At 38.4% G+C, this 27,536-nt stretch overlaps 3 protein-coding genes across 11 annotated transcripts in view; 2 read left to right on the top strand and 1 right to left on the bottom strand.

Annotated features, from left to right (window-relative positions):
* LOC110364879 (WW domain-binding protein 11-like) overlaps nt 1-6,240 on the bottom strand; it is a 58,520-nt gene extending 52,280 nt beyond the window's left edge. For both annotated transcript variants that reach the window (XM_065062766.1, XM_065062765.1), the window contains exon 1: nt 6,132-6,240. The gene's annotated coding sequence lies outside the window, so the exon portion shown is untranslated. The remainder of the gene's footprint in view (nt 1-6,131) is intronic.
* PDE5A (phosphodiesterase 5A) overlaps nt 1-12,938 on the top strand; it is a 135,487-nt gene extending 122,549 nt beyond the window's left edge. For all 8 annotated transcript variants that reach the window (XM_021298671.2, XM_021298669.2, XM_065062757.1 and 5 more), the window contains 7 exons: nt 464-551; nt 1,697-1,797; nt 1,892-1,969; nt 2,886-2,949; nt 3,510-3,584; nt 4,093-4,176; nt 7,884-12,938. In XM_021298671.2, coding sequence (XP_021154346.2) covers nt 464-551; nt 1,697-1,797; nt 1,892-1,969; nt 2,886-2,949; nt 3,510-3,584; nt 4,093-4,176; nt 7,884-8,021 — 628 coding nt within the window. In that variant the 3' untranslated portion in view covers nt 8,022-12,938. The remainder of the gene's footprint in view (nt 1-463; nt 552-1,696; nt 1,798-1,891; nt 1,970-2,885; nt 2,950-3,509; nt 3,585-4,092; nt 4,177-7,883) is intronic.
* A 6,812-nt stretch (nt 12,939-19,750) lies between these two features.
* Nucleotides 19,751-22,794, top strand: FABP2 (fatty acid binding protein 2). The gene is given in 4 exon segments (NM_001282808.1): nt 19,751-19,843; nt 20,525-20,697; nt 21,284-21,391; nt 22,350-22,794. Coding segments are annotated over 4 exon segments (399 nt in total). The 5' UTR covers nt 19,751-19,776; the 3' UTR covers nt 22,401-22,794.
* The last annotated feature ends 4,742 nt before the right edge of the window (nt 22,795-27,536 follow it).

The following is a 27,536-nucleotide window of genomic DNA, read 5'->3' on the forward strand; positions in this document are numbered from 1 at the left end:
TCTATATAGTTGGTTTCATGCTGTTTTTCACCGCCTGTATAACCAACATTGTGTTTCCCTTTTGGATTTTGCCCTGAGCAAAGGGAAAGTAACGATATTGCGGTAGTTCAGCCATGAAGAGAGTGGTGATGAATGAAGTACCAACACAGTTACCAACAGTGGGAAATTACTTGATCAGCATTTTGGGCCCTGCACCGGAGTCCACTGAGGTCAACAGGAATTTTTCCATTGCTATCAGCGGCCTTCCAATTCAGTCTGTGTTATTGCTTATAAGCTCAATAGTTGAGTTGACTAAATATGCCTGGCACGTGTCTAAACCGTTAAAAAAGGATCTGGTTAAGAACAACCATGGGTGGGTGGGAGTGAATTGATAATAAAAGGAGGACATTAAAAGGGAAGATTTTCTGGATTAGTAGTATGTTTAATTTTATTTCTCCACCTGATGGGTCTTTTTACTCCTCAGAAGTGAACATCCACTGGCTCAACTGTATTGCCACTCAATCATGGAGCATCATCATTTTGATCAATGCCTTATGATCCTGAATAGTCCAGTGAGTGCCACATTTTCGTGCATGCTGAAGGAAATCATTCCCTATTCTACTTTTTATTTTTAGCTTTTGGATAGATTCCCACCCTCGTACATCTCTAAGTGATCTTTATTCCTTTTTGGGTAAAGAAAGTAAATGCAGCAGTTTTGAAATCACAGCTTCATTTCAGAGTGCCACCAAACCTTACCGAGTGTTCCCTGATAAGGGGAGTCTTGCTAATATCCTTTTAAGTTCCTGCTTCCTTGGACCAAAGGAAACAAAAGGCTTTGTTGGCATTTTCGTGACCTCTTATGAACCACCAAACAAACCCAAGTCCTTGCCCTCATTTCAAAAAAACATTCTGGCCTATGCATAAACAAAGCAGTCCTGATGAGACCAAACCAAACACTGCTAATGTTGACATTCCAAAGTGAAGCCAAACCTAAGTAAAGTAAATATGCAAATAAAACTACATTCTTGTTCTATATTATTAACTAATTCTAAGACCAGTTATTCAGCATGCACAATCATTTCAAAGCAGTATATTTTCAGTTTGTTTTGTACCACAGGCATGGTACATCCAACATCCTTTGTATTGTAATGATTCCTTCCTATGCAGACAGGAAAATATGGAAAAAAGTGGAGGCAAGTTGCCATTTCACCAGCTCCATAGTGCTTTGCTTTAACAGTGGGCTGCTGATCTTAGATTTCTATGTAATAGCTTGTTATTTATTTATATTGCTTCTAAAAAATAATGCCTTTTCATTTACATGAGGCGTATAGGCAGGTACTGGAATCTTATCATTCCTGTGTTTCAGGGAGGTGGGCAAGAGGAAAGAGAAATATTATGATACAGCTAGTAGCAAATTTAATTTTGATGAAGGAAACGGACTTAAAGGCTTTGATGTTGCTCTGCCTGCAGTTTCACTTTGTAATAGTCAATTATGATGCTGTTGCTGTGCAGCTTTCTGCCGTTACTCAAGAGGACTGGAAAAATTATTTTTAAATTAGGGAATCTGCAAAAGGAAGCAGAGTAAAAGAATGACATCGGATATCAGCAAGCAACTTACAATGATCCAGTATCTAAGAGACATTTTAGCAAACTGGTATGCTGTTGCCCATTTTACTGGTAACCGTTGTTTTTTGTTTGTTTGTTTGTTTTTGTAAAGGGAAATCAGATTCTCAGCAGCCTTTCTATTGAAGAATACAAGGCCACACTGAAAATGATAAAACAAGCTATTCTTGCCACAGACCTAGCACTATACATAAAGTAAGTCAGAGGCAAGTTTGGCTGGATAGTCAGTGCTGGATGTTTGGATTGTGTCAGCATGCTGCAAAATCTTTTGTTTAAACTTCTTTTAAAGGAGGAGAGGAGACTTTTTTGAACTTCTAAGGAAGAAGCAATTTAATTGGGAAGATCCTACACAGAAGGAGCTATTTTTGTAAGTAAACACAGAATGATTAGTTAATATTATTAATTAATTTTAACTAATATTAATTTAGTTAATATTATTAGGTGAACAATTTACCATGCCGTGTTGTTCATTTCATTAAAATGAGCAGATCTGTGTGCTCTGGGCCTGTACAAACTGGCATTAGTATATACACCACTGAATGACTCTAGATCTGAATTACTAAGTCCGCAGACTGTATAATAAATTTTGTTAAGTAACACATGGAGTTTCATGAGCATTTTTGCTCTTCCCAAAGAGTGTAGGGCTCCTGTGTAGGTACCATGTTATTCTGCTGCTGATAATTTATACTTAAATAATTGCTGAAACCAATAACTAAAGATTCAGGACAGGCAGTTTGTTTTGAAGCTGATTTATTACTGGAAGAAGTGAAGAGAATAGAAGAGTAAGAATAGAGACACATGTTGTAATTCACAGCTACAGAAAAGCAGGCTTACGTAGGCTGTCTGAGAAAGGGAAGATGCTATATTTCAAATTCAGGGCCTTTAAACACCATTCTAATTTAGCCACGTTTTATGTCTATTCCTATTTCAGGCCTTGGCCATCATGCTGTCAACAAAATGGCAGTCACTGCTAATGTCAGAAATAGATAAATGTGCTTGCTGTCTGTCCAGTAGCAAAGAGAATGAAACAGTTCATCTGATGTGAATACAACAGATGACCCAGTCCAGATTTGCTCATTTCTGTGTGCTCTTTTCACACAGACAAAAGTCTACCGCATCATCAAGCCCTGGATATCTTTACAACTTTGATTTAATTTAACTTGTTGTTCTGACTTTGATGTTCCTAGAAATTTGATATTCTATTTTACTGATCACTTGATTTGGTGGCTACATACATTTCACAATACAGCAATTCATAGATTTCTTCCTGTTTTCTTCCGCAGAGCAATGCTGATGACTGCTTGTGATTTATCAGCCATAACCAAACCATGGCCAGTTCAGCAACGGGTATATGCTTAATTTCAAGATTTGCTAAATATAAACTTGGCGTAAGAGCTTCTGCCTCCTCCATCCAGTCCTTATGGCAAAGGCAGTGGTGGAATGCAGAGCCTTAAGTAGCAGTCCTTCAAAGTGCTGTATGCAGATTTAAGACTTTCTCAGGTCTTTGCAGCAAGATCTATGCATTTAGCTATGTCACCATGTTAGCAGTAATCTGTAGGTAAATCAGGAATCTTTGTTCTTTCCAACATTTCTGTATTACTACAAGACAGTCAGCGGATACAACACTCTAGTTAGTATCGGCTGACCTTTCCTATGTGTTGATCATTCCAACTGTTCTCAGTGGTGAGAGGCCTAAGTGCCATTTTATCCACCTTGCTTTGTCAGAGAAATATCAGCACATGCAGATGTGTGCATGAAGAATTCTAAAAGTTAGCTGTTAAGCTGGAGAGTCTCATTATAGCGGGTCCCAATTCAATATATCCTGAAAAGAGGAAGCACAGGAACCAGTTTTGCTTATAGGTAGCAAGGAAACTTAAAGAGTGCTCAATATGTGAAATCTCTTACAGATTGCTGAGCTTGTAGCTGCTGAGTTCTTTGATCAAGGAGATAAAGAGCGGAAGGAACTCAACATAGAACCAACAGTAAGTGGCAGAATCATACAGAATCACCTCTTTCAAAACGGCTTCCACAAACAGCACTACACATTCCTTTCAAAAGCCACTATTTCTCCCAGGGCCCAGAATATAGAACCAACTCCTTCCCTGTCTTCCTAGTAGTCAGTTTCCTTGTGTGGTTCCCAAACACCAACACTTTGTCATTATCTCTGAGCCACAAGAACAGACAGCATTATTTCTCCTAAATTAGTATTACTAAATTGTCTAGGAAATACACTCCTAAATTGGTACCTTTTTGCACGCTATCCTAAACAAGTAAGCTTGTCTGTTTCTCTAGATATTTGGGCTCTGTCAGTCCAAGGAACACCTCCTAAGGCTAGTCATGCACTCAGAATACCTGCACCGTAACATACGTAATGATACCCTGCTGAGCTTGCTGTGCTTTTTATGCTGCTGCTTTTTAGTTCCAGGCTGTCTCTTTGGGTTTTTTATTTAATGCATTTAAATACAGAGCTTGTTTACTTCTTATTTGCAGGATCTAATGAACAGAGAGAAGAAAAATAAAATTCCCAGCATGCAGGTTGGATTCATAGATGCTGTTTGTTTGCAGCTATATGAGGTATGGTGCCTATGAAAGAATTGCAAATATTAAAAACTAGAACTGCTTACTGAAGCCCCTAATAATTTCAGAGTTAAAATTAGATCAAAATCAAATAAAAAACTAGTCCCCTAGTTAAAAAGGATAATTTTTTTTTTATACATATTACATATGGTTCATTTGGAGAAATTATTACTTTTAGTATTTATCATTAATGGTATGTTTGTCTGATTAATGTATTTTGTTATATTTTTTAAAAACCTAGTGGTAATTGCTGTGCTCTGGGGACTTGGTGTTAGATCTCTGGGTTATATTCTGGATTCTGCCAGTAAGCTGCTATGATCATCAGGGAAAATCACAAAACTAAGACTTTGCTATCTATGAAAAGAATGCTATCCACGTAGTGCATGGAAAAAAAAGTGTTGTTTAAGAGTTCTAAAGAATTCAGAATTCTTCATGCAAAAGGTGATATGCTACATATAGGAAATTTATCTAAGTTTGACATTTCCCATCCTATTTCTTTCTTTCTCTTTCATCACACACAAAAGCAGTGCATGAGAGAATTCATTGAAATATTATTCATCCTGGTCACAAACTGCATAAGCAGATATTTGGTCAGATATAGTGTGAAAAAAACCATAATGATTTCTGGTTTTTTTAAAGCCAGTAAAGCACTAGAGTGAAAGCCTGTCCATTGAGACTGTAGCAAGTATTTACAGGAACTGAGGTGAGAAAAACAAAGGTGAGGAACGGATAGCTTCTTCTAATGGGAGGAACAAGGTGATTACTCAAATTTTTCCCTCTTACACAGTAGGCTTCTAAAAAGAATCCACATCCACCAGTTGGAAGGAAACAAGGGTAGAGGACAAAGAGGGAGCAACTAGCTGCTGCTGAAACTCACGTGCTTTTGTGCTCTAGAAACTGTTTGACAAGAAAATAAGGCAGCCTTTGCTGAGAAGACAGAATACTGTTTCTAGTAGGAGGCAGGCCATTGAAAGAAGACCCAGTATCTGTGGAAAGGTACAGACTATACAGATAATTCTTTGAACAGAAAACTTGACTAGGTTTGAATGCCCACAGCTCCATAGTCTGAATTCCTATACTCTTTATTCATTTATGAAAAGACCAGAACATTTTCAATTATTTAATCTAAAATATGCACTGCAGCTTATGCCAACGGTTACCAAATGTAAACTGTACCCAGCTCCTGTACAATTTGTCCAAGGAAACGAGGTGCATGAGTCAGTTCTAGCTGCCATGCCTCTGCTTTGTAACTGCAGCTTTGTTAAACCACAGTGAATACAAAGCCATTCCTGGTCAGCAGCCAAAAGCACCTACAAACGTTTGGCATCTTCTTCCTTCTCTTTAATTGGGGAAGAAAGAAGGAGAGGCTATGTTCACAGGAGGGGCTCTACGCAGCATATTTTCATTCAAAACATGTTGCCTCTTACAGCTTCCAGTGTATCACTCTCGTCATCCTGTCTCACAGTCTGACCTGAACTGGAACAGCTGGTTGAGTGTCTGTGACTTTATGTAGTCTCAGAGTGTGCCAGCGTGTGTACTAACCTGAGACAAGTGACAGTGACCAGTGCAGGGGCAGAGAGCACAAAAGAGAATGGGGCGCCTATGAGGAAGTGACAAAACCCAGAGCAGTACTGGGAAACATCCAAGGAAGGGGCTGTGGTTTGAGCTGATACAGTGTTTGTTTATTTTGACTGGAGTACAGGTATGGGATATTACCTGCTTAGACAGGTTTTTGTTTTCTTCACTGAGTGATAAATGGTAAAACATATTAACAACTTCAGTGTTGCTTTGAAAATGAACAAACACACAGTTCAGTCTCCAATGTTCTAATGCTATAAATGGACACAATAAACAGGGTTGTAACAACAGCCTTTTCACTGTTTTCTTAGCTTTCATCCGGTCAGCAGGAGTTTGACACACAATGCAAACAGCACTGCAAGTATGTGACTTACCATGTTGTTCAGAGTAGTTCAGATGTCAATGAACTGAAGTTCTGTGGCTTGTTTTAAGCTGGGGAATCAGTGCAGTTAAACTGAATGATCTACAACTCTTCCATGAACAAAAACAAACAAACAAAAAAAAGAAGTGTGTTTCACTCTCCTCATAATTTAATTGAAAAAAAGTGTATCATTTAGTAGTTTAAAATGCTGTTAAGATATATTCAGATAAATGAAACAGGGAAACTCCAGAGGGATTTAACAGCTCCATTCTTCTTACAGTGGTGTAAATCAAGAATAATTTAAGTCTACTGGAACTAATGAAGCAGTCTATAAAGCGAAAAGGAACTATGAAGATACATATGCAAGCTGATAATTCAGTTGAGTCCCTATGTAAAGTTACAGGAGAATTAGAGATCGCTATGTCCCGTTATTTGAATGAGACCTAAATTCCATGTGAAATTCTGACTGATTGTATGTTTTATATAGTGATCAGCAGGATTCTTCTCTGTGTACTTTACAGTCAGTCATAGTAGTTATACAATCAAACACTCTTTCCCGTACTTGGCTGTCTCACACCATCTGAACTATTCAACTCCCACTTTACACTTCTGAATAGTATGACTTCATTCCAAAAGCCAACAGAACCCCTTATGCAAGGAAGGACTGAGTGTCATTATAGTGTGAAGATACATTTTCACCACTTCCATCAGGAAAGAAAAACATACAAAAATGCTTTTGAATTGTTCCTTCATTTAAATTTTCAATTCTATATTTAAATATCAGAATCCAGTTTTCCTTCATTCTGATGTAGTAACAGCCACATCATGAAAAATACTTGATTAACTTCAATCACAGTTATTCTTAAAATGCACTATTGTCAAATATAATTTATCTATCATGCTGTCTTGAAGTAGATATTTCTGGGAGAAGTCCTCTGAATCGGTTGACAAACCATCAGTGAATATGGTCACATTGACTATACCCGCTCTGTGTCTGATTACTATTCAAGGTCATCCTTATGACCAGCCTTGCCTTACATAGAAAGGGCTGGCTTGCAAACAAAGTCCATGCATACTACAGGGTGTTTCAAAAAGACGGACCCCATTCTGCTGAACTGCAGATTTAAAATTGGGTCCACCTTTTTGAAACACCCTGTACTTCACTAGAAATCCTGGACAGGTCACTTGTGCATGGTACAACAAACTTATGGTGTCTTCTGCACCTATGCATCAAGTGCTGTATAGACACTGCTGCTCAGTCTCATCTACACTAGTGCCAGGTAATTGTGTTCATGTTTGATGTGCAACAAGAAGCCTTCCTTAAAGTCCAAAATACAAGTTCAATTTCAAATATAGCTAGATAGACCTCATAATTCAATTCTAGTCTGTCTCATAGTCATCTTTTTGTTGTTAAATGTAATCTGTTTGCTGATCTCTTCTCTCTGGTATCCAGCGATAGGACACATGAGAGTGGTTCAAAGCTGCACCAAGTGAGGTTTAGACTGGGCATTAGGAAGCATTTATTTACCAAGAAGGTGGTCAAACACTGGAACAGGCTTCCTGGAGACATGGTTGATGCCTCAAGCCTGTCAGTGTTTAAGAGGCTTTTGGACAATGCCCTCAACAACATGCTTTGACTTTTGGTCAGCCTTGAAGCGGTCAGGCAGTTGGACTAGATAATCATTGTAGGTCCCTTGCAACTGAAATATTCCTACTCTCTTCTCTTCTACTCTACTCTATTTTACATATTCTTAATTTATTTCAGGCACTAACGCATGTGTCAGAGGCCTGCTACCCTTTACTGGATGGCTGTAGAAAAAATAGGCAGAAATGGCAATCCCTAGCTGAACAACAAGAGAAGAATCTCATTAACGGAGAAAGCAATCAAGCCAAACGGAACTGAGATGCTGATTTAACAACCACAAGCTTACATAGAAGACGTAGTAATAAGAGAGTACTGCATTTTGCCAAACACTGTATGAATTTGGCTGATGTTTTGCCACTGCTGTATTATTTTTCCACATTTCAAGATATAGCATGACCATGTATATGCCAAGGTTATATAAAGATAGTATGTTTATTTTATTACATCTAATTGAGATGGGAAAAGATCTGCAAGGGTAGTTTTTGCTACCCTATTCCACAAGAAGGTACGAGTGCAGTTGCTCGGCTGTCCCCAAGAGCCTATTACTTTATAGATGTATATAGTTTTTTAGGGATCATGTTGTGGCCAGTATCTTAAAGACTACTGCATTTCGCACCTTTTTTCCTCTTCCAATCTTGCTGTGCTATGTTATAAAAGTAACGAGCAGTCTTGCCTGTTCTCTTCCCAGAGGTTCAGAGGAAAGATTGGGACTAATTCTGGGAAGCCTAATCCAGCATATACTATGCTAACTTCTTTCAGCAGACAGAACTGGGCTTCAGAGTGACAAAGCCCCACAATCTGTGCACCCAGTAGTTTTTTTATTATTATTTTCTCTTTTTTAAAAAAATAATTGTCTTAGTAAATGTCTTATATTTGGAGAAAATTTTAAAAACCCTGTGAATTACTAGGCAATGGGGGTCTTAGGAGTTTTGTGGTAGAAGGGTCATAATTATCCATGGGTAATGGATGATTACAAAGCTCTTGAAGGCTGACGAAATGTCACAACATAACTGACAGGCTGTCGTGGAAGAATGGCTCCCATAGAAGGCTACAAGAAGCACACGGAAAAATGGAAACTAAACAGGATCATTTTTATATGGTGGTTTTAACCTCATTTGGAAGCTGAATTTGACATTATCGTAACCAACAGCCTGAATCACGGGCAGGAAGAATATAAGAGAATGTGACTGCAAGAGCAAGAGATGAAAATCTGAAGCAGAATAACACCAGGATGGGACACTTCTGGTGACTATCAAAGACCAATTCTTTAGGCCAGTGCTATTATGAAATGGCTATGACCACTTTGAAAAAGATTTCTGTTGACAGCTTTTAAAAATCATTTTTAGCATTAGTTAATGTTAATGATGATTAATCACAGTGTCTCCAATGAATATGAAAGAATAAGAATAAAGAAAAAAAAAATAAGGAATAAGAAAAAAAGAAAAAAAAATAGCCAAGAATGCTACAGGGATTTGCCATTTGTATATGAGGCATTAATGTTCAGAAAAGTAAGACATCATTTAATTTGCACTAAGAAAAAAATGGTATTGACATTTTATTTAAATGAAGATGACTAATAAAAATTAGTTTGAATTAGGAACCAATTCAAGAAAATATATGCATAAGACAAACACCAAAATAGTAATACAAAGAAAGTGCTATTCTTTGGGTGGATAGGATTAGGAGATTAATGTCAGCAATCTAAAACTGGTTAGCAGTATGTGTAACTTTGGCTGCACAGACACACAGAAATTGTTATTTTTTTAATCTGTAGTAATTATTTTTCAGTTAAAATCAGCAACAGTATTTGGCAAAAGTAATACATTTTGGATTATACTTTGAAGTATGGGAGTTTGTGTCTATCACAGTAACACAGAAAATTCTATTTGGAAACAGCAACGAATTTTTCTTCCCAGGAGATTATCAATCCCCCCCTGTAAGAGCTGGTCAGAAAGTGAAAACAACCTCTTTTTATCAGTCTCTGCATTTAAATAAACGATACAAGACAAAGCAAATGTTTCAAAATAGTCTCAAAAACATTCAAAATGTTTTGTAGTTATTTTTTTTTAATGTTGAATAAAGTATTCTGGTACTCTGCAGCATTTCTGTCAACCTAGATTATTTGTCATGGATTAAACCCTATCTCAAATTTCTCTAATGATTACCGATAATATATTATTGCAGCTGATTTTGAAAACGTTTTTATACAAATGTACTTCTCCTGAATTTTTTTCCAGATTTTACAAAAAGAATGGAATTCAACAATAATTACGAATTCCAGGGCTACTGTTATGCAGTGTTCCATATGTGTGTTTATATACGTACACAGTACAATATATGTGCGTAGTATGTCATAGCTATGCAGAAAAATGACAGCAACCTGTCCCCCCGGCAGACACCCCTACAAAAAAAGTTTTTAGGTACCTTCTGATAAATAGGAAACTTTGCTTCAAGATTTTCATAGTCCTTGTATATTATTTTCCTTGAATGCCTGAGATACTGAAATATACTCGTTATGCTAACTGATGAGATATGTATTTAAGCTAAATATGAATCAAGTATATGTATATAAAGGTGTATTCTTGCTAGTATGGTTGAGACTAGTAATTCACAGTGACAACATGGCAAATCAACTACGGTGATATTCCAGTGTAGTGACATATAATTTACATTAAGATCCCAGTATGCAGTATGCCTTTGCTATATTGTGTGTTCAGCAAAGCTTTACTACGACATAGAACTATTACAAAGCAGTTCTGGATTCACACCTTGACTTGAAAGAAATGGGTGTGACGTTGCATCTTTTCAAAGGTTCACTTAAAATGAACACAGTTATACAGTTATGTGCATGTATTTAATTACACATCTGTACACATCCCACAGAATCTCCTCCACTACAGAGATCAGCAGATATACAGTTCCTACTAAATAAACCATTTAAATGTCATAATACACCTGTATCTGTATATATTCCTACAAAATCAACCCCTTTAAACTACTGGTTTAAGAACCTTAAAAGCATAGATTGCTGTACTTCATGAAAATTTAGAGTTGATCAAATTGTTTATATAGTGTTTTACTCTGCCTGAATACAAAGTCAGAGTGTGCTGGGTTTGTGTCATTTGTGTCAACTGTTCGCAGAAATTGCTATTTTTGTTCATAATGTAAATAGGTGACAATATGAAAAAAAGCCAGGCTGTTTTCTGCCTGAAATTCATTGCCTTCAGAATTCAATATTTTCAAAGCCAGCTAATGGATTACAGCCATGCAGCTGCCATCAATTTCATAAAGAGTTCCGTATGTAATTATTTTCGTCAGGTCTGAAACATATTCTCCCCTAACTTATATTGTCATGATGAAATTGAGTTTATCACTTTTTCAGTCCATTAAAGCCATTGTGAAATTTGATATTTAAGTCTTCCTGTATAGAATTTGTCCCACTAATTTTTAATACTTGTCTCAATGAAGATATCTAAGTTAGTATCTAAGTTAGTATCTAAGTAAGTATTGTTCTCAGATACATTTTCTTTTAAAGTCACTCCACAGCACAGTTTAATGCTTAAAGTACACCTTTCTTTCCGTTTTATTCCCCTTCTGAAAAAATAACTTGTCATATGTGTTAACATACACCAAACTACTGATTAACCCTACCTTTTCTAATTAAATTAACAGTGAGGCTCTTACGCTTTTGCAACAAGTTAGTCACATGTCCCATCTTAGCTGTAGAATGTATAGGTTTTCTCTTATGTCACACAATAAAATAAAAGAAGGGGAAAAAAACTTAATGTTGATTTTGGAGACAGTATTGATTTTTAATCAGTAGAAGTTTGAAGTTAAGAGCAGATTATTCTCACATATTTGCAGAATGCAAGTACAAGTGGGCAAGTGATAGAAGTGAATAATCTATTCCGTTGATGACCAGCCGATCTCCCTTTAGAGGAGAGGACTGAAGCCTGATTTTATGCATCACCCTCTGTCAACTGGTTGCATATAAAGATAAACTTTTGAACTCCAGTCCAAAGCACTTTATCTGGCAGCAGCATGAACTGCCAAAATTAGAACACTAATACATATATTACATTTTTCAAAATTACTGGATAACTGGTTTTCCAACCATTATACAGGAAGATTATAAAAAGTCAGATTTAGCCCCTTAAAATTAGGGGATGCTTTGCTGAGTGATCTGCTTGGTGCCGCCTGCAGTTGTGCATGAGAAGATAGCAGAGTTTTGATGGAAAAAAATGCCTCATAATAAATTCATACATTTTCAAAGGTTTTATAGAGACCTAGTATTTCAGGAAAATTTTTGCATTTGCTTTAGTTAAGAGTCTCGTCTCTGTGATGCTGTAGCTTCTTCATGTCAAGTCACGTGCAGTTTACACTCCAAAAGGTTTCAGCTTTATTTCACAGTTCCCTGCTTTACTTCTTCAGGGACTTGCACTAATTTGAAAGATAAGCTTGAACATTGGAGCTTGAATAAAAAAATGAGTTTGGCCAAAGTATAAGAATTCATGATGGCTGGATTTTGGGGTTTGGACTCTCACGAGAACAAGAAACATCACAGAATCTAGCCTCGTAATTAGTGACACTTGCTCAATGCAGCAAATTGTGACAGCAGGAGATTTTATCTTTGGCATTGCTAGATGAATGGAAATTGCATGGGAAAGTGTATTTTCCACATAAAGAAGTCTGTTTCCATAGAGAAACTCATATAGAAGTACCACTGTTTGTAAATGTGTATTTATGTGACAATGCTATATAATAGCTAGTTTCCACTAACCTTCACAGCATGAGCTTGCCATGCCAGGGCCTCAGGCACGCTCAAATGCCCATCTGAAGTCAATTATATGATTCCCATTTATGTCAGTGGGAGCTGGACTGAGCTGTAAAGAAAGAGAAAAAATGGGTCAAATCCACCTTTTTTACCTGTAAAGAGGGACCAAACTCTCATCCTCGGTAACACCTGCCTCACTTGCTCTTTGCTGTATTCAGCTACTCCTGCTGATGCCCAAGGTACCTTACAGATGTAACTGAAGTTAGAATTCGAGCCCTCTATGTATTCACGTGGCAGACACTTGCATGTGTCTCTTGAAGAATGTAGTGTGAAATGCACTGTAAATATTTTTAATATACATTTCTATTGTAGTTTAATAAAAATCTTAATCACAGACACTAGCCACTGAGTTTGTCCATTTGTATTCTTTTGTCTTTTAAATATATTTGAACAAATACATAATTTCTGGGCACAGTATGTTTGTACTAGATTAAGGGGGTTATCCTGTATATTATTTTCTGCCTTTAAGTAGTATTAAAGTCTTCAGAATTCTATGTGTTCTCACTTGCTTCCATCCTATGACTACTTAGTAAAACTAGTTTCATTACTTAAGAGAATCATTAGTCTTACTTACTGTACAGCTGACAGAGAATAGAGTCAGGTTGTTTTCTGTGGTCAGACTGCTGCTAATTACTTATTTCCTCATTCTTCTCTTTGTACTGTTTTCATGCTTTTTAAACTAACAAGGATGATGTCAAATCTTACTGTTTGTTAATTAATACGATTGAGGTCGAATTTTCAACACCTCTTTGTTCCCTGGTTCAGTTTTGTTGGGTTTTTTTTAATATATATTTTATAATAACTTCTCTAGGTTCTAGAAATCCTGAAGAGAAAAGCTTTACTGTTAATATCAAGACATTTCTAACATAAGCACTACTGAGATGAGCCAGTGATACAGTACTTCTTGTACCGTACAGCAAAAAATAATTCACTGCTACTAACCACTAGAGAGCACTGCGGCTACACTTATTAGGACCTCTCAGAAACAGGTTTATTGGATAAGTAGAGCTGGCAAATACAACTGCTACACAGATCCATCCTCATCCCCTGCCCCCAAATATCGATTCCTGGGGTATCATGTAAGAAAGATTGAAATAGTCAACCAAACAACTTCAAACAAAATTTATTCTGAAAAACTCATTTTTGACAACAAAAGCTGCATCATCTGCAAACTGCTAATCCCAGAAGTAATTCTAGACCAATGGGCTTCTTGGCAGTTTCTGCTCTTTGCCTATTAGGTTCTCCACAGGAACACTTCTGGCTTGGCTTTTTTTAGCTCTAGGCAAAACCAAAAAGTATGTACATCCCTGACAAACAACAGTCTCATTCAAAAAGTTATGAAGGGCCAGATTTAGTTCAGCACAAAACACAAGTACTGTTTGCTTGAACCAACTGCAATTTATGAGTGCAACTGAACAACTGTCTATGTATATCTACGTATCTCAGGTAACCATTTGCTGTTGGGACTACAGTCTTCCCAGCCCACTCACCAACCCTGCCATGCTCCTCGTCAGTCTTTGCTGGCCTATGGAATGTTTGAATTCATTTCTGAGAAGTGGCACAGTTTTCAACAGGAGTACTGGAGTACATTCCTTATCCAGCCCAGAAAATAATATAACCTTGAACTAGGGCATTTTTATTGAAGAGGTTAAAAAGAACATTACACTGACTGTCACATCTTGCACAATTACAATGGTGTTTTAACAAATGGAAAAGACAGTAGCTCCTTCCGCTGACCGCATTTGTAGTAACAGTGGTGACAGCTATTGCTGACATGTATTTCACATTCCTGTGATATCTCACCCTTTAAGATTTTTAGGAAATACTTCAACTGTATGAGTTTGTTACAGTAGTAAGCTTTGGGATCTAAGTTTATAGAATCTGGCCGCCATTGAGTGTTTTAGGTCTTCAGAGAATAGCAGCATTTCTTAGCACATACAGAATTTAGAACTTCTATTTCAGTTGTCAAATATCACAATTTGTAAACACAGTAAATTTTCACTTCAGTATTTACAATTCAGGATTTCTTTAAATACCTGACTGCATGTTTCTCCCCATTATTCCAAAGCTCTTTTTTTAGTTAACACAGATATTTATTTTTACCTTTCCCAAGAGACTGGACTGTTCTCCAAACAGCTGTATTACTTTCTGTTCTGATTCTGTACTATCAAGTAAAGTGCTCTTTCCTACTGAAATATGAAGCTAATCAGTTCAGCCATAGCTTGATACTACCCACCCAGTGGCTCATAATGGATGATAAACAGTTCTGTACTTTACAGAAGTTTCTTTTGTTTATCATCAAAGATCTTTAACAAAAACTAGGAGTGAAATCCATAGTTAAATCATACACATGATACATTCATAAGTAGGCACTTCAGAATTCTTTTTGGTAGTAACTGAATCAAGTCACTGGCACATTATTTTATTATATATATGGCTTTTAATGGAAGTTCATTTTGCAGATAAGTAGGGGAGTTAATTTGATCAAGGTCACATAGAAAGTCCATTTCTGAGCTGGAAACAGAACCTGAATCTGGGTTCCTGTCGTGCTTTCACATGAGACATGAGGAAAATAATGTTTTGTGTTCAAGCCATCTTTTTCTTTTGGATATACAAACATGTAATTACCTGAGCCATACTCTCGCTCTTATGTAACGCTCAGAAAAAGTCACTATTTTACAGATGAGATTAGATTCGAGTCACTAATCTCAATAATCACAATAATCTGTGGTGGACTTTGGAACTATATCATAATCAAGAGAAAACATGTATGATCAGCAAATAGGTATGCTGAAATGAACTAAAGGTCCAGCTCAAATTTTGGAGAAACTGGAAAGACAGATGCAGACTTTCAATACCGTACATTGTTAACTCATTGGACTATAACTCTATCCCACCCTTTGATCACACTTCATATTCTGAACAAAAAGAAACTATTTCCTTAAATTTGCCTGCTACTAAGTATTTGCCTGGAAAATACAAGAATTTTAACATATGCATTTAAATACCTTAGCAATCAGACAAATGTGACACAAAGCTCTACGAGTTAACTGGCATATCAGCCTGTATGTGACAAGTGACAAATGGCACTAACACTCAGAGATTCATATGACCTTCACTGGAAAAGCACACATTTTTATTGGCAATAGTTCAATGTCACTCCCTTTTCACTGAAACTATGCTAGATTCTACCATTCCAGGTAATCCTGGGATTCATTTTATCATACACTAATTGATGAAATAAACAGCAGAACTGTTATTGCTTTAAGAAAATCCTGCATTTGGCTTCTACATTTTTTTGACTTGGAGCTTATTAGCTCATGCACTTCAGTTCTCTCTGGTATGTGCTCTCAAAAACATGCAGCACTTCAAAGACCAGAGCCATTATATGCAAATGAAAAAGGAGCATATACAGACACATAGGAATAAGTTTTAAGATCCACAGCCCACTACTAATTAATCAGACAAATGGATCTATACTCACTGGAAATTTCTAAGTAATCTTCAAATGCTGAATATTCATGTTGAACAGATTGCATCAGCAGCAGCATCCAGGAGTTTCTCCTTGAACCAAAATAAAAGGAGAAATTCGCAAACAGGCAACTGGAGTAGGACAAAATCTAGCTCAAGTATGTTCTAATCCTGCTGCAATACAACATCCCATTGCAATACATACTATGAAATTATTTACCCACAGCATTAATTAGGCTACATCGAGCTCCTTGTTGCTAGGCCACCTCTACTTATGATGAAGTTGGCTTTACTGAGGTAGAATTCTCTGCTTATCATATTGATATGAATTTGAGTATTGTGGCTTAAATGCTTAATAAAACTTCACAATAAGGTATCCCGAGGCACTTAAATCCATCCCAAGACATATAGAAGAATCACAAAGTAAGAAAACACACATAAACACAGCCAAATCAGCTGAAAACTATTTTAATATAATAATATTTACATAAGTATATTATGTTTATGCTGGCACCAAGCCAATATCACTCCACAGTAAAGCTGAGTTCTACCACCTTAGATAATTTTACGCAGAAAAACTTGAAGACAAGCCACAAAACAATAAATGGGATAGATTAATATAACCGATTGCAAAATATTTTTTGTCACCCTGCTCTTTGGAACCTCATTGGCAATTACCATCATAATACAGCTTGGTATGATTATTACAGACTGGCACGATGAGAGTGGCATAACCATATAAGTTAATAATTTGTTTCCACCCACTTTGTTTAAAGATCAAACTTCAAGTTAATAAGTTGTTCCATTGTCAGTGTTCTGAAGCTGGCACATTGCAGAAAGCCACAATGCCAAGAATCCACACCCTTATCTTTCATGACTTTTATGCAATCAGCAATAGTATAAATAAAACACCAAGTTTTTCAGTGCACCACCTATGCAAAAATTAGAGTTTTACAAACCGGACGGGGAAAATGTAGATTGAAGAACGAAAAATGCTGGGGAATATTCCAACATTTTAAAAAAATAATAATCTATAAAGCCAATTTTAAGTATAATTCTAGAAGGAAAATCAGCTTTTATAGGAACTCAAAAAATTTGGAATAAATTGTATATCGTATGGTTCTAGTACACATAAGAAAAGTGATTGCAGATTTTAGTGCATTAATAGTCCTAAGTAACTCACATAAACTGTGAAAGATTAAAAAGACGGCTGCTTGTTCTAGCACTGTTATTCCATCAGACCTCAGAGAAGAACAGTTCTTCGTGCTGTCAGCACTACACCAATGTCGAGACATGAAACTCATAAATATTGACCACCTATATAGATTCTCACTTAACTGACAGATCTATGGGGCTGGCATGAACAGGATCCTAAGGATTCATGCCCAGTGAAAAGAAACACTAAGGAAGGGGAAAATGGGACAGAAATGGAGCAACACACTGTAACGTAAAATTTAGGAACCAAGGACTCACTGCTCCCATGGTGAAAAGGTTTGGAGTTGGCTGGTTAGCCCGACTTCTGAGGGAGACCAAAGAATCACAAGTGGGGAAAGGCAATTTGTGAGATAACTGACTAGAAAAGCACATCTGAAATCTTCCTGTTAGTTGAGGACTCACTCCAGAAGACCCTCCCCCTTTTTTAAGGATGAGAAAAACTGCTGAAGTCTGATGTAGAAATTCACTCTTAACCTGCAGAATGTCACTACTCCAAGTTATTTTTTCATAAGTTAATACGGACTAGATTCAAACGAGGAGAGTAATCAGTAACATTAGTTTTGTTTAAATGTATAAACACTACTTCAGACACCTTAATATTTCTTGAATGAAACGAATCAGCAAGTTCCTGGAGAGAATGCATAACCTACCTAAGAAGTAGAAAAGCTTTCTTGAAATACCCAAAATAAAAGGTCATTCCTTTTTGTTAGTTTTAATATATGTCTGGATTTTTTACTGTATACAACAGAATTGGTTCAAAAGTTGCACCACACCATAATATCATAGAATGTCCTGAGTTGGAAGAGGCCCAGAGGATCGAGTCCAGCTCCTGTCGCTGCATATGACAACCCCACAGTTCACACCATGTGTCTGAGGGCATTGTCCAGTCTAATAATTCCGCTGTTAGAAAGAACTCTTTTGCAAAGACTCTAAAGGAGAGTTACTAATTTTCTTAAGCAACAATAAATTGGATGAACTATAACCAGACACCAAGTATTTTTGTTTATGTATATATAGTAAATAAATAATATAGATCAACAAGAATAACTACAAAGGTCAAGAAACACTCCAGTGCAATAAAAAGAAACAATGCGACTCTAATAGAAAAATATTTTGCCCATTTTCTGAGCTGGCTGAGGAGTAAGATGGGCATCCATCACAGCACTGGGCATGGTCTATGAAACTTTTTAAGACACTGAGTTTGGATTCAGCACCATGCTAACCCAACTACACATCTTCCATTTTACCGCTGGCTGATTTTTACCCAGTTCCAATTACAGAGGATGGCACATATATATCTTCCTAAGACAAACGTCTTACCTGTACCTGACAATGCTCCAGTTTACAGTGAGATGCAGCATTTCAATTTTATCCTTCACAAAAGATAATTCTGGAATTCCAATATTTATAGAAAGTCAAGGTTTTTTTCTACCAAAATTATGCCTACTTATTTGCAAATTTTATCTTACAACTTTCATGTAAGTCAAAGTGATAAAAAACTGCATAAAAATGTGGGAAGAAGCTGCACATAAAAACTACAAAATGAGATCTAAATGGTGTTGTTAAATGTGAAGTACTACCCTCATCGCTGTTAAGAATAAACAGCCTTTCATCTGGCAGTCTTCTTTATCCTGAAATATGGGAATATAAGAGGTAGGAAGGGGAAAGAAGGGGTAGCTAGTTCAGGAAGAGTGGCAGACTCTGCTTCTTCTTAGCCTTAGAGAAAAAAAAGGCACTTCTGCGGTGGAACACCATAGCTTTGAGGAAATCAAACTACAGTAGCTGGAACAGTGGTAGATGAGAGGACAAGCTGCAGCCTGAAGAGCATTCACTGAATGGGTTATAATGGAGAAAATTTGTAGAAACTGCTCAGAATTTAAACTTTATGTTAGAGAGTGAACAGATTAATACAGAATTTCATCCCAATTTTCATAGCTCAGCACTAGACAAGAAGCAAGCAAATAGTTTTCTGAAACAACCTGTACACATTCGGTAAATCCTCTGCTCCATGTTTAATATGTGAAGAAGAACAAATCTCAACCAAATTATAACAGACAAAGTAGAGATTCGTGTTTGGTTGGTTGGGTAAATATATTTTCTCCAGTTGCATGAACTCTCCCACTAGCATGAAGATACAACAGAGGTAGAAAATGTCAAGAAATTTTCTTACTAATTATCGCTTACACTAGATACCTGATTTTTACCACAACTCAAATATGGTGAATAAAACAAATGCATTAGCAATTCTTGATTAAGAAGAGCAATAAAGATAACGTCATGATTTGGGGGCAATAAGGGAGAGATTCAACAAGCAGTGTGGTCCTTATTGGAAATTTGATTAAACTACAGTAAACTTCTCCTTGAAAAGATCAGTGCACCAGTTGAGCTTTAGTCCGCCACATCATCCTGTAAATTGCTTTCGAGATAAGCCAGTTCATAAATTCTCTTTGCAAAGCTCTGTTACTTCAGAAAAGTCCTCCTACAGACAGAAACATGGCATTTAATGGTACTTGGAAAATCGACAGAAATGAGAACTATGAAAAGTTCATGGAGGCAATGGGTAAGTCTTACTTTTCCAATTCCTTCTACAAGAATAATACCACTCTGGCTGGATACAAACTCCAGCTGCCTGTGACCCACCTTGTGGCTGGCCTGTCCCCTTGCTGTTTGCTGCTCTGCCCTTGCACAGTGTACTGTATTTATTTTCAAAAGATTCTACAGTGGGTGAAAAAGTTTCTGAGAAATGTTCTGATTTTAATGACATTATGTTAATCTTAAGCAATTTAACTTATTCCATCAGATTCATTTCAGCAGAGGAAAGAATCTCTAAGTCTACACTTGAGGAAAATGGTCAGAGAATTTGAATTACAAACTTTAAGCAGAATTCTATAGCAGGAATATGCTTTTAATAACATTAAACTAGTTTAAAAATTACACAGGGAGGAAATAATCGTTCTTCAGTTTTATAGAAACACATTATTCAAGTCATTTTAACATACTGATTCTTACCTCAAGTTTGTACAAACTGGTGTTATATGCGTATAAACATGACCATTCCAGTGAGATAGTAATTCGTATTTTATCAGTACTGGTGAATATGACTTCAATAAAAAGTGAAGAAGAATAAATATTCAGGCCAGAATGCTGGAATAAACTCACTTGACCACATAAAAGTTATTAAAAAGAGACAAATACGATGTTCTATTTTTTTTTTCTGATTTATGTTAATTGATTTTTTTAGGTATTAATGTGATGAAGAGAAAGTTAGGAGCCCATGATAATCTGAAGATCACTATTCAACAAGATGGAAACAAATTTACGGTCAAAGAATCAAGCAACTTCCGTACTATAGATATTGAATTCACTCTGGGAGTCAATTTTGACTACAGTCTGGCTGATGGGACTGAACTTACTGTAAGAGACTTTTAATATCATTATCTATTTATTATATGATAATAACTTTATGAAGTACAGTTTCAAGATGAATTATTTGTCTTCCTAGTTTTTAATTTAAATTTGACTTTTAAAGTGTGGCTGTTCAGGAATACTTGCAGCTTATATACAAAAATACAAGGTAGTCTTAACTGTTAATGGTTCAATACTGTACTGTGAAACTTGGGGTTCCATACAGTGCCCAAAAAGCAGAGGATACAGCAATTTGCACATGATGAAATTTATGTGACTGCTATTTTACTTATAATACTCAAGTACACCACTTAGAATGTAGAGTGGGTATTTATAAGAAATTAGTTTTTCTCTATTGATATAAATAATTAAAAGAAGGTGTACTGAGCACTAAAAAAGTTAGCTTGCCTAATACGCAATTAAATAAACTAGTGGTTTTATTAAAAATTCATTTTTACAGTCTTTCCATCAATGTCAAAACCCCCATAATTACACTGTTTTAATCTCTTCCCACTTTTAAGCATTCCTGCAGTCTTTAAATCAAATCTGTGTCATATTTACTGCAAAATATTTGGGGTTATTTTTCCCATTGTAGGGTTCTTGGAACATGGAAGGAGATAAACTTGTAGGAACATTTACAAGAAAAGATAATGGAAAACCACTCAAAGCACACAGAGAAATCATAGGTGACGAACTTGTTCAGGTGAGTTAAGCAGTCGCTTCCATATAACTTTACAATCTAATGAACTTTAAAAATTAAAAACTTTTTTAAAGGTAAGAAATATTTTCTTCAAGCCAAATAACCTCATTTATCTTTAGTTAAAATTCTCCAGTCCAGTCATCTATCAAGACTTAGAACAAAACTGTCTATCCATGATTTTTAGGTTTTTCCTACCCATGTGAACTGTATCTTAGCAATGCATTCTGAAGCCTGTGAACAGAAGCTGTATATAGATAGGTACATGCTATATAGATAGGTACACGCTATATAGATGTGTCCCAACTGAAGGCCCTTCTCCAAGTGTCTGCCTTGTAAAAGCCTTCCTACAGGAGCTTACTACAGGGTAATGCAGACAATGGCTGATAAATACCCTTCTAAAACAAAGTTTAGGGTTGGAGCAGGGCGAAATCTGAGACCAAAGGGAAATGCTTCATAGCTCTGCAGTAAAGCCAGAAACTGAACGGAACTGCAATGCTTTAAGATCCTCTGTGCTAGCAAGTCAGAAGTGTCTTAGAAAAAATAAAAAACAAAACAAAGCAAACAACTATGGACAGGTGTGAAATTTGAGATACCAAAAACATACAGTCCAACTCTTCAGTCCTTCTTCACATTTCTAATAAAACAGTCACACAGGTGAAACTTGTAAAGTAGTGGTATTGGGAATATGGCAATTCAACAGTTTGTTGTTTTGTTTTGTTTTTTCTGAAGCACCGAACAGTTGTTCTGTGCTGGTTCAAATGTTTGCATAGAGAATTTATGCCTATTGACAATAGGCTGCTTTCCTTATGTTCCTTTTCTCAGAGCCCTTACAAAGGACAGTAGGCCCGACATGGCCATCAGTAACAATTAATTAAACCACTGCTGACCATGTCTCAACAGCATCTGTGAAATTAAATTTTGTAATAGCAGCCGCTGATTTTTCTCCTTAATTTCCTAACAGACCTATGTATATGAAGGCGTTGAAGCCAAGAGAATCTTCAAAAGGGGTTAAATACTTCACCAAGAACAGCACCAGAATCAAAATCCAGTGAAACAGACCACGTTTCTACATATCCTCTGCTTTTTTTCCTTCTAACCACTCACAGCACCTCCTAGGCACAATTCCTAAGTTGCAATTAAGTAGCCCTATTGAAAACACAGGCTAGTTTCTTAAGTTCCTTATGTTTACAGTTTTGTCTGGAATAAACAAAATCTCATTACAATTTGATACAAATGCTAAAATGGAATTTGTACTAAAAGTCTTGCTGGGTGCCATACTAGAAAAGGCTGCAGAAACTATTTTCTATGAGCAGAACAACCTTTTGGTTTGGTTTGGTTTTTTGTTTTTGCACTAGTTTTCAAATGGCAACTGAGTTTCCCCACCATAAAATTTGTATTTGTAAACAGCTTCTCTGTGTATTGAGTATTGTGTAATAAGGATGGCAAAATCTACAAGAAACCTGACAACACCATCTCTAAGATTTTTCTGCATAAATATAAATATGCAAGAAGTATAAAATATGGTGCAATAATACAGCTCACTTGGAGGATTTACATGATAGCCCATTGATACCTTGCTGATCTAAATAGGAATAATACAAAACACTCCCTGATGATATACACATATGTCACACAAAGGAATTTCATTATATTTTTTTATAAAAGTATGAGCATGCTTTTAAATATGCAGATGTTGAATTGTTCCAGTTTATCAGGGATCCAAATAATTCTGTGTAAGGAAGAGTATTAGCAGCTCTGAGTGAATTTCTCTCATGACATGAACAAAAATATTGAAGGTATCTTAACAAGATAAAGAATTATTTCAGGCTAAGTTGACTTCAAACACCGGTGTTTCCAATGGGTGACAAATACGCACCACGTTCTGGTCACGTTGTCCAGTCTGTAAGTGCTGATTTCAACTCAACCTCATAGAATCATAGAACAGTTTGGGTTGGAAGAGACTTTTAAACATCATCTAGTCCAACTCGCCTGCCATAAGCAGCGACATCTTCAACTAGATCAGGTTGCTCAGAGCCCTGTCCAGCCTGGCCTTGAATGTCTCCAGGGATGGGGCATCTCCAGCCTCTCTGGGCAACCTGTGCCAGTGTTTCATCACCCTCACCGTAAAAAATGTCTTCCTTATATCTAGTCTGAGTCAACTCTCTTTTAGTTTAAAACCATTATCCCTTATCCTGTCACAACAGGCCCTACCAAAAAGTTAGTCCCCATCTCCCTTAAGGTGCACTACTTCCCAAGGGTTGCAGTAAAACTGCCTCTCAAGGGTCAGCACTAGTCAAGATCTACTGGGTCCCTCTAACTGTGCCCCTTGGTGGTCATCTGCTCCTGTTGCTATGTCTCCAGCACAGCCTGCTTCCCGGACCTGGACCTTTCCTGACACACCAGCACAACATGCCTGTACACTGCTGGCATTCATGTCCTTCAGCAGATAAGTCCCGAGACTCTTTTTTTGGCTTCTGACCTTTTTGCACCCATACTTCTCCTGTCATGGTTAGAAAACGACTGATTCATTCATATAAGAGCTTTGCTAAAAGGTCACAATACCATATGGGCCTGAGAACAGCCCTGAGGTCTAACCCAAAATATGAATGTGGCTGTATCTGTAACATCTCACAGCACTTCACCACAGAATTCTCTGTTGATGGTAAGCAGCTAGATAATCTTCTGGCGCGTGCTTGCTTATTCACATGCCGTTAACACATCCAATTTCAAATATCCTTTCTGAATGGGTACATTTACACTGATTTTTAATAGGCTTTTAAAATACCACACAATATTAACTCACGTGTTTTCTTGGCTCCCCTTGACTGTATTTTGCTGGCCACAAACAAAACAAACAAACAAACCAACCCCCGCATTTTTTCTTTCCGTATTTCTGCAACTGAAGCCTCTCTAGCTGTACTTTTGTGGTTTTCAGAGTCTCATAGCCCTCTCTGCTGGCAGAATGCTCTCATGACACAAACAGCATTCAAGTTAAGATTGGGATGCATCACCCTTATTTACGAATTAGGATTTCCTTCCCCCAAATATTGACTGTATGCAGCTTCTAGTGTAGATATTTTTTACATAACCATCTTTCAGTAGACACATATACCACATATAGCACAACGAAGACAAAACTATTTTAAGCAGTCCTTCATTTCAGTGAAGAGATGTAAAACTTCTGAAAAGCAAATGCATGGAAACCTAAAAACCAAAACCCTAAAATCTGGAAACAACACCATTACAAAGTTCTGTATATTTCTAGGCTGTTTTCTTTAGATAATAAAGCCTTTAAAAGAGAGAGGGATAAAGAATAATGGCTTGCAATAAGCTATGTGCATAATAAAACCACACTAAACCATAAGACGGAGGCCTTAACCACTGAAGGGCTGTTACAGAGTTCGACTCTTGTTATCAGCTGCATGTCATTATTGCTCCTAAATTGCACAGAAGTATATTAATAAGTCAAAGGTTTCAGGAAATTGGACAATGGCACTTTATTTCTTTAAGAGCCTTGACTGGCTAGAATGAAAGCTGTATTAAGTTTCTGCATGTGTTTTCTCTTTCTCCCCTGAGAAGGCTGACCCTTTAAGTCTTAGACCCTTCTGGTTCAGAAAATCAAGCTCTAGCCCACTCCTGGTATCCATGTGCTCACCTCTACCACACCCAGCCTGGTTACAGCCCAATTCATGGTTATTTTGATCTAGGTTACTGGATTTGTTTGATTTATTTGCTACAACAGGAAGGCATAATCAGTAGGATATTTTTTTCTGTCAGGTATTTGAGGAATTGTTTTAGTAACCTCTGGATTACATACAAGGTCACAAACTGGAAAGTAAAAGTAATCTGGTAACTATTTAAAAAAAAAAAAAAATGAGAGAGAGCGCTCAAAAGTATTTCACATGTCCAAACACTGCAGACAGATGTGGTCAGCAGCTGTAATTTAAAACAAAATAAGAAAAAAAATCTTTAAATCATCAGTTTCTGATACTTGAGATAGTATCGCCAATTAAGAGAGTAGAGGAGAGCGGTCCAGCTTAGGAAAACTAACAAAGATCATTGTATTAGAATGTGAATGAGATAGCCTACTAAATTTGACTAGGAGGAGACTTCTTTTTTTCCAAGTCAGGTATTTCAGAATTATATTATTTTGCAACCTCATAGGAAATTATTTGCTTTGGGAAAACCTACAATCCACAGTTCCCTTTGCTCGAATAAGTAATAAAGGTGGTTACAAGACTTAAAGCAGAAGTACTGTCATTGTTTTCCCCCAAAATCTCTTACGTACTTCACCTAACACATATATGCTTCACTGATACTTGCTATATAAAGGCAAATTCAAGTTCATCCTTTTTCTAGTGATGAAATTTTCTACAGAAAGTAGCTACCTCAAAGTGCACACTTATGACAAGTTAAAGTCTGAGCTGATACACCTGCTCTGCATTCTGCAGCAAGTATTTTCTCTTAATATGAGGCTAAGAAGTGTTAATAGCTACAATGAGGAAGTTCATTATACTCCTACATTTCTGGTCAGTCTTCTAGACACAATTAAAATAACTGCACTCCTTTAAATAGAGTGAACTGGCTGCACTGGGGGTAGTACATCTGAACTATGGCATCAGATTGTGCAGTTTAGTTTAATTCCTTACGCAGCTGTGTTGTGTAAATAAAGTACACTGTATACACTACCTACATGAACTTTTCCATGTATGTTTGGGTTGTACAAGCTTCAACTAACTTTCAAGGATAGGAGTGTATCTTAAAACAATTTAAATTTTCCTAAATTTGTTCACAACAGGACTTCCCAAAGGGCCCTTTAGTTTCATCCAGGTGACCACCGGCTCTCTTGTCTCAGGAAGAACTTGTGAATGTTCATTTCCACAGAAGTCCCAAACAAAACAAAGTCAACATGATTTGACAGAACTGAGCACCTATTTTTCCCCATACCCTTGTCTCACCTGGCTAAGCGCCCTGAAGCCTGCCAGGAAGCAGGAACCATCAGTGCCTCGGCACTACCGCCGCAATGCCCGTCACCAGCACGGCGACACTCGCGCAGCTCCCACCAGTGTCACTTCTCCCACAACCGGCAGGCAGAGCAGAAGCTCCCTCCAGACCACGCCCACCGGGCACACTGTGCCACACGAGCTGTGCCCGGCACCGCCCCCGGCTCCTCGGCACCGCCCGCGGGTCAGGGCGGCTCTGCTGGAACCGGCAGCAAAGTACCAGCGCCGCCGCGAGGCCCCGCCGGGCGCTGCTCGCGCCCCAACGGTCACCAACCGTCAGCAAGCCACGCCCCTGCTCGGGCGCGGGGCGGGAGGGGGGCTGACGTCACGCGGCAAGGGCGGGGCTGCCCGCGTGGGCCGCGGCAGCGCGAGGGCGCGGCGGCAGTACGTGCGCTGCGCTCTCATTGGCTCCGCACCCGGAAGGGCAGCTGGAGCGTGCGCGGTGGGTGCCGAGCCCTGCCCGAGGACATGGAGGCGGCGGTGCGGAGCCGGGACCCGCAGCAGCAGCAGCCGCAGCCACAGCCGGGCGCGGCGGCGGATGGCGGCCGGGGCTTGTCGCTGTCGGGGCAGTCCTACTGGCTGGACCTGTGGCTCTTCATCCTCTTCGACCTGGCGCTCTTCGTGGTCATCTACCTGCTGCCCTGAGGCCGCCGGGCCCAAGTCAGCCGCCGCCGGGGAGCGGGTGTGCTTGGGCTGGGGTTCCGCCCGGCGCTCGGGGCCGGGGCGGGCTTCCACCTACCCGTTGGGCCAGCGGTTGCGATGCGGCGGCTCCCGGAGGGAGAAGGGCGGCGTTGGGGTGAGCGGAGGGGAGCCCCTGTTCTGCGCGGCCGGACGGTGTGCGCCTCGCCTGGGTGTCCACGGGTGACCCGCGCGGAGAAGCCCGGGGAAGGCCCCGCTCCTGGCAGGGGAACGGGCCCCGCGGAGCAGCGCTAACTTCCCTCGCCCGGAGCGTCCCCGCAGCCGAGCCTCGCAGGGGCCGGGAGAGCAGCGAGCGCTCTGGCCCCCGCCGCGGGGAGAAGCACGGAGCCCGGAGCCGCCGGCCGGGAGCAGGAGCGGGCGCGTCCGCGCTTCACAGCTGCTCCACTTGTACAGCGAACTCCTTACAGTTGCATCGACACCTCTGAGCTGACAGCCCTTTAAACTGC

Source organism: Columba livia, chromosome 4, assembly GCF_036013475.1.
Source record: "Columba livia isolate bColLiv1 breed racing homer chromosome 4, bColLiv1.pat.W.v2, whole genome shotgun sequence".
In the NCBI taxonomy this organism is placed as follows: domain Eukaryota; kingdom Metazoa; phylum Chordata; class Aves; order Columbiformes; family Columbidae; genus Columba; species Columba livia.